Raw genomic sequence first — 6728 nt, 5'->3', positions numbered from 1 at the left:
GGGGGGGGGGGGGCAGCCGGGGCAGGCTGGCAGGCAGGGCCGGCCGGCAGGGCCGGCAGGCGCGCAGCGAGCATGGCGGTGCTGCGCGGCACGGCGCGGCGCGGCAGCGGGGCCTTGCAGCCTGGTGCTGTCCCCTCCCCACCCGCCCCACTCCAACCCCCACCCGCCACCCGCCACCCCCGGCGCACGCAGGAGTGCTGCGGCGCCATCACCCGCGTGTTTGTGGACCGCCGCAACCTGGCAGCCTCGCTCAAGGATGCACGCACCATTGTGGGCACCCTGGAGACGCTCATCGGCATCTTCCTCCACATACTCATGGGCTTCATCTACCTGCTCATCTGGGACGTCGACGTGAGCGCCCAGCCGCTGAACACGAAAACCCTTGATGTGGTGGTGGTGTGTGGTGCCTGTTCATATCAGCCTGCCTGCCGAGCGTGCATGAGCGGGTGCGTGGATGCTGTGCAGGTGCTGAAAACGTGGGCTGGGTTTGCGTCGCTGTTCCTGGGCTTCAGCTTCATCTTCGGCAACAGCATCAGGACGACATGTGAGCTGCCGCGGCGCTGCGGCATGGCCCGCCGTCCCTGCCTTACCAGGGCACGCTGCGGCGCCGCTTGCTGTCCTTGCCGACCCTGTGCCCCACTGCTCCGCTGCGCATGGCAGACGAGAACGTGGTCTTCCTGTTCATGGTGCACCCCTACGATGTGGGGGACTCCATCTTCATTGACAACGACCAGACAAAGGTTGGGCGGGGCGGTGTGGCACCTGCCTGCCATGCGCCTGCCTGCCATGCGCCTGCCTGCCATGTGCCTGCCTGCTCCCCAGCGGGCCACCCCAGGCGGCTCGGCCCCTGCTGCCCCCCCCCGCAGGTGGAGGAGATCCACCTGTCCTTCACCGTGCTCACCAGCTCCAACAACCAGCGCGTTTGGTACCCCAACGAGAAGATCCGCGTCATCCCGTTCATCAACATCTCCACCTCGGGCAACCGCGGCGAGGCGTTCAAGGTGGGCGGGCGGCGCCGCCGCGGAGGGAGGGGGCGCCGCGCCGCGCGTGCTGCCATCTCGTGGCCTGCGCGTGCGCACCCTGCGGCATGCCCCGTGCTCAAGCATGGCCGCCCCTCTCCCACCATGCATGCGCTGCCCTCTCGCGCCCCTCTCCCCTCGCCAGGTGCTTGTCGACCTGGACACAGCGCCCGGCGTGATTGAGGAGCTGCGGTCGGCTGCCGAGGCATGCATCAGGGCCAACCCCAAGGACTTCTCCGGCACGCTGTCCGTCAACCTCAACACCGCGACCGCGCCGCTCAAGATGACCATCTCCGTTTACTGGGAGTATGCGCACTCGGGGGCAGACGGCGGCCGCCTGGGGCGCAACCGCACCAAGATGTGTGAGTGGCGGGGGTGGCCGTGGGGCGGCGCGCACGGCCCTGCCGCGCACGGCCCTGCCTGTGCTTCCAGGGCATGTCGTGCTGCAAGTGGCGGAGGAGGCCAGCGCCGCGAGGCGGCTGGCCTGCTTGCATCGCCTACAGGCGCCGCACCACTCCGTGAGCAGGTTGCTGCTGGTGTGTGTGTGTGTGTTGGTGCAGACACGGCGCTGTCCGAGGCCATGACCAGGTCGGGGTGCAGGTACACCTGGCCCGCCACCGCCGACATGCGCCCGGTGCCCCTGGCGGTGGGCGCCGGCGGCGATGCAGCGGGATTGGACCCGGCGGCAAAGCTGCTGTGAGCTGAGCCTCCCCCAATTGTTAATTTATTACATGTTCCTATTGCTATCTAGATGCTTCATTTCGGCTCCTCCCTGCATCGCCCAGCTTTTTTCCCCGAACTCAATGCCGCCCCCTCACTCCTGTTCATTGCTGCTGCTCTCGTGATGCCCTCAGGCCTGCACTGCCCTGTGGCCTGAACCATTTGATTCTGCCGATTTCCTAATGCTGAGCGTTGTGAATGTTACACACACACACACACAGGCGTCGGCCGCAGTGTGCCCAGGCGTGATTGGCGGGCCTCAGGCCTTCCCCAGTCAGCAGCCTGCAGCTTGTCGGCACATCCCTGCCGCCCTGTGTCAACGCGTGGCGTGGTGGAGAGCAGGGCGTGGCCGTCCCAGCCGAAACAACATGCCGCGCTGCGCTGGCGGTCGCCGGGAGCGTGCCTGGCGCGGCGGGCCTCACACCACCATGAAGTAGTTCTTCTGCACCTCCTCGTCCACCTCCTGCAGGGGCCGCGTTGCCGGCAAAGCAAGGCATCAGTCATGGCCGGCACAGGCGGCGCGACGGCGGCGATTGGCCGAGGCCGGCCCGGGTGCCGACCCAATGCTGACTGGCTGCCGCGCCACACCTTGGCCAGCTCGGGGTCTGCCGCCAGCTCGTCGTCAATGGTGGTGGTGGCGATGCGCTCCTTCTCCTTCTGGATGTTGGCGATCTCAGTCTGCACAACAGGCAGGGAGATGGGCCAGGCGTCGGTGCATGTGGTGCCAGCAGCAAGCCACACAGGGAGTGCCAGAAGGCCTGCTGGCCGCCGCCATTTGCTCGCCAGTCGAAAACGTGGCAACAGCCCTGCCGCGGTGCCCCGAACCTGGATCTCTGCGATGCGGATCTGGGAGGAGGTCACCAGCGCCTCCGCCTCCTTCTGCAGCGCCGCAAACTGGGCGGTGGCCTCCTGCAGCTCGGTGCCCTCGTACTTGGGCAGCTTCATGGCTGCGGGCGTGGGGCAGCGGCAACGGCGAGCAGCTGTTGAGCTGGGCTGGCCTCTCCAACATCCCAGCCCTGATCTCGACAGCAACTACCAGCTGGAAGCATGCACCAGCAAGCTTCCTTGTGACCGTACACAGCTGAACGCCACAGGTGGTGCCTGCGGTGCAGTTTGGCGGGCAGCTTGCGGCTGTGCTCACTCTCATATGCCTGCTTGAACTGCTGCACCAGCTTGGGGTCAATCTCCTTGCTCCAGTCCGCCCACTTGATCGCGGGCTGGGTCTGCAGGCGGGCAGGGCAAGGCAGGCACCGTCGCTGATCCGCGCCCCACCGCCCACGCGCGTGGTAGCCGGGCGGTCAGGGTAGCGCCCCGGCGGCCATCCTGATCGCCCCCGCAAGCCCACCTTGGCCATGCCGGTCAGCTTCTGAGCGATGTCGACGTACGAGCTGCGCAGGGTGGCCAGCTCCCGCTTGCCGTCGTCGCTAGTCACCAGGTCGGACAGCTCGTCCCAAACGGTGGTCTGCGGCGCCACGGCACCCTCGGCGAAGCACCGCTGCTGCTGCGCCGCGAGGGCGCCCCCCTGCAGCACACACCATGACGCGGGGTTTGAAGGGCTAGGGCCGGGGATCGCGACATAGCAGCCCACTGCACTCACCCTGCGCGCCGCCCGGACTGCAAGAGCGCGGAGCATCGCTCTAACCCGACCCTATGGCAGGCCCTGCGCTAGCCCGCGGGGAAGAAACGAGATCCAGGCCCGGATGTGGGTCAGCCAAAGCACCTGGAAGGCCCGCAACCAGGAGCATTTCCTCTCCATGCTGCGACCGCTGGGGCGGCCGCCACGGTGGCCGCCGTCTTTCTCGGCAGGGTCCACCAATTGCGTGCTGCGGCTTACAAGAATGTTGAATGAATGTAGGTACATGAAACAGAGATAATACAAAGTTGGAGGGGCACCGCTCCAGGCAGCAAGCCAGCGAGCGTGCCGCGGGTGCCGCCGACGCTCCCTAGCCGCCGCTGATGGGCGGAATCACTGCGACTTCATCCCCAGACTTCAACTGCTGCTCCTCGTCCACCCCCAGGTACTCCTGGTTCAGGCTAAACACGAAATTTCCTTGCAGCTCCTCCAATTGGGGGTACTGCAGGTGCAAGGTGCCGGGTCGGCGTGGGGGGTACAGGAGGGTAGGCTTGCGGCACAGGAAGCTGCACACAGGAGCTTGGGTTGGCGCTGGCATTGTATGGCCGAAACAGTGCCCCGCAGCGCCGAATGGATGGTGTAGGCGCACCCCGCCTCGCCGCCGCCGCTCGCACCTGTGACAAGAGCTGCTGCATTAGCGTTTTGGTGGTACTGCCGGGCTGCAGCGATATCCTGGCCTCGCTGGTGCCTGAAAGCTCCCTGCTGCGTGCGAAAAACAGCACAGTGACGTCCACCATGTCGCCCGCACACTAAAGTGGTAGCTACCGCTGCAACAGCTGTGGCAAAGACGCTTGCGCAAGGGTGAGCGAAGCAGCAAACCACTCAATCAGAGTCTCGCCCCTCCAGATGGGGTGCCTGCCCCGCTGCGCTGCCGCCAGCGTGCTCGAGTGCGGGGTGCAATTCGCAGGGACATTCAACCAGCGAGGGGACACTGGTAATCTTTATGCAAATGCCTGCCTTCCCAGCATTGTGCAGATAGAACCCCTGCCCATGCTTGCATTTCCAGGCATCGCTGCATAGGTGATGCAACTTTCACCGCCTTTACCTTCCTGCATACCCAGCCCATCACCCCGCTCACGCATTCCTTCAACCATTGGCTGTTCAGTTACATCCAGCAACGACACAACAGCAAAGATTTGGCCACGGCTGAGAGCCAGCGGCGCGGAGGGAGGAGCGCCCACCGCCGCGGCGGGATCCCAGGCGGGCAGAGAGGGGCCACAGCCCCCTGTGTAGACCAATCAAGACGAATGTCAGTGCGACACGTGCACCCGGCGAGCGCCGTGGCGTGCAGGAGAGAAAACAGGGGCTTGGCCGCCCCTGAACGGGCGGAGGAGGGCGGCTCGGCGACGTGCACAAGGGAGTCGAGTGTGAGGTGCTGGCCGCTGCTCGGCGGCAGCTGCGCCAGCAGGCGAAGACGACACGTGAGTAATAAACGAAGGGGAAGGAGGGCGGCGGCAACAGGGAGAGTGGCAATGCGATGGGGGCAAATGGAGCGGGTGGGTTCGTTTTCCCAGGGAAGGAATGCAAGGAAGCGTATCATGAATGGGCAGGGGTTGGTGGTGCTGGATAACGAGGAGGCTGCGCCCCGCTGGCCGCGGGGCGCAGCGGGGGCTCAGCCCGCGCATCCGCCCGCGCCGGTGCCGCTCGCTCACTGCGCGCGGGGGCGCAGGGAGATGAGGGAGTCGTGCGGGTAGATGGTCGGCAGGTACTTCATCTTGTCTGCGGCAGGGGGGCGGGCAGGCGGGCAGGCGAGGTGTGAGCTGGTGTGGCGAGCTGGAGGCATCGGGGGGCCGGCGCCCAGCCAGGCTGGCTCCCTCCGCACGCTGCTGGCGGCTGGCTGGCGGCTGGCTGCCCGGCACCGGCCCTCCTCCCTCCTGTCCCGCCCCGCCCCGCCCACCCGAGTCTGGAGTGCGCGTGCGGGTCCAGTCTGCGCCCAGGCTGGTGATGGCCAGGAAGAGGACGAGCTGGTTGATGGCGTACTCCTTGCCCACGCAGTAGTGGGGGCCGTAGCCAAAGGTGAGGAAGTTCTTGGCGTGCACAATGTCCTCCTTGCGCTCGGGACCCATGCGGTCTGGGTCAAACCGCTCGGCGTCGGGGAAGCCCTGGGGCACGAGGGATTGGGGGGTGGGCACGGGTGCAGTGGGAGGGGAGGCAGGCAGGCGGGGCAGGCGCGGGAGCGGTGGGCGCTCAGAGCAGGGCCGCGCCAGGAGCGCGGTACGAGCCGCCATGCGTGGCAGATCGGAACCCTCTTCCGCCAGCACAGGCACAGGGGCAGGGCAACCCCGCGGCGCGTGCCCCACAGGGGGCCGCACCTGCATGTTGGCTGCGTTGATGGAGGGGAAGACGAGGGTGCCGCGCGGGATGTCGTACTGCTCCGTCAGCGGGTAGTCGGCGTAGGCCATCTGCGGTACCATGGGGGCGGGGGCGCGGTACCGCAGGATCTCCTTCACCACCTGCGGCACAGGGAGGAGGGAGGGCGGGTGGGGGCGGGTGGAGGAGGGCTAGGCAGAGAGGGGACCGCAAGGGAGGCCAGGGCCCAACGCTGGTCTGTGGCACGACTGCGAATGCAGGCGCGCCTGCTCCTCTGGGGTGCCCTTGCCTCGCTGGCCCCACACAGGCACCCTGCCTGCCTACCCCCACGACCACCCAACCCGCCTCAGCCGTCGCCCGCACCCCCACCCCACCCACCTGGCGCGTATAGGCCATCTCTCCCAGCACCTCAGCAGTGATGGTCTGAGAGGGGTCGGGCCGCAGGCGCTGCTGCTCCTCCCGCACCCGCGCCAGCATGTGAGGGTTGTCCGCCATCAGCGTCAGGCACCACACCAGGGAGGCGGTGGAGGCGTCCTGGCTGGCAAACAGGAAGTCGATCATGGCGTCGCCCATGCGCGCAACAGTGGTGTGGCTGGGCGGCGGCTGCAGGGCGGACGGGGCGGGGCGGGCAGGGCGAAGGGGCAGAGGCAAGGGGTGAGGAGGGCGGGGAGGGGCAGGGGGTGAAGGGCCATGGGGCAGGCCCCCGGGAAGGGCGCTTGCTGGCTGCCGTGCGCCGGCCCGCCGTGAGGCGCCGCCCCCCGCTCACCAGTCCCTCCGCCTCTGCCTCTCCAATCTCCTCCAGGCACTTCTGCGCCCAGAAGTCCATCAGGCAGCGCGGCTCGCCGCCAGCCTGCACCACGCGGCGGGCGGGGCAGGCGGGCGCAATGCATGGTGTGGGGTGCCAGGGCAGGCTGAGCAGGGCGAGGGCAGCGAGGGTGGTGGCACGCCGGGGTGTGCAGTGTGCAGCGCGACGCGGCGCGGGGCCTGCTGCCGCCCGCCGCCTCACCTTGATGTGCTCCCGCGCCCGCGTGGCCGCCATCTTGAGC

The 6728-nt window shown here is 67.7% G+C and overlaps 4 protein-coding genes across 4 annotated transcripts in view; 1 reads left to right on the top strand and 3 right to left on the bottom strand.

Moving 5' to 3' along the window:
- CHLNCDRAFT_57189 (hypothetical protein) overlaps positions 1-1719 on the top strand; it is a gene marked incomplete at its 3' end in the record, with an annotated part of 6503 nt that extends 4784 nt beyond the window's left edge. Inside the window, exons 15-20 of the mRNA XM_005849677.1 lie at positions 193-351; positions 466-544; positions 661-740; positions 867-1001; positions 1165-1381; positions 1580-1719. Coding sequence (XP_005849739.1) covers positions 193-351; positions 466-544; positions 661-740; positions 867-1001; positions 1165-1381; positions 1580-1719 — 810 coding nt within the window. The remainder of the gene's footprint in view (positions 1-192; positions 352-465; positions 545-660; positions 741-866; positions 1002-1164; positions 1382-1579) is intronic.
- A 206-nt stretch (positions 1720-1925) lies between these two features.
- CHLNCDRAFT_56064 (hypothetical protein) lies at positions 1926-3444 on the bottom strand. The gene is made up of 6 exons (XM_005849408.1): positions 3337-3444; positions 3085-3261; positions 2881-2962; positions 2565-2686; positions 2328-2417; positions 1926-2202 (listed from the first exon to the last, which is right to left on the bottom strand). Exons 1-6 carry the CDS (start codon positions 3370-3372, stop codon positions 2158-2160), a joined length of 552 nt encoding a protein of 183 aa, XP_005849470.1. The 5' UTR covers positions 3373-3444; the 3' UTR covers positions 1926-2157.
- Positions 3445-3682: 238 nt separating this feature from the next.
- On the bottom strand, positions 3683-4109 carry CHLNCDRAFT_142748 (hypothetical protein; the record flags this gene model as incomplete). Its single annotated transcript, XM_005849407.1, has 2 exons — positions 3683-3814; positions 3987-4109. The coding sequence occupies 2 exons, from the start codon at positions 4107-4109 to the stop codon at positions 3683-3685; spliced, it is 255 nt and encodes an 84-aa protein (XP_005849469.1).
- A 354-nt stretch (positions 4110-4463) lies between these two features.
- CHLNCDRAFT_30281 (hypothetical protein) overlaps positions 4464-6728 on the bottom strand; it is a 3371-nt gene continuing 1106 nt past the window's right edge. Inside the window, exons 4-8 of the mRNA XM_005849406.1 lie at positions 6449-6532; positions 6061-6285; positions 5685-5825; positions 5270-5474; positions 4464-5091 (exon numbers count right to left, since the gene is read on the bottom strand). Of these exons, the coding sequence (XP_005849468.1) occupies positions 5021-5091; positions 5270-5474; positions 5685-5825; positions 6061-6285; positions 6449-6532 (726 nt within the window). The 3' untranslated portion in view covers positions 4464-5020. The remainder of the gene's footprint in view (positions 5092-5269; positions 5475-5684; positions 5826-6060; positions 6286-6448; positions 6533-6728) is intronic.

The sequence above is a fragment of the Chlorella variabilis genome, assembly GCF_000147415.1.
Source record: "Chlorella variabilis unplaced genomic scaffold CHLNCscaffold_5, whole genome shotgun sequence".
In the NCBI taxonomy this organism is placed as follows: Eukaryota; Viridiplantae; Chlorophyta; class Trebouxiophyceae; order Chlorellales; family Chlorellaceae; genus Chlorella; species Chlorella variabilis.
Note: the sequence above shows the minus strand (reverse complement) of the source record. Positions and strands in the feature narration are given on the sequence as shown.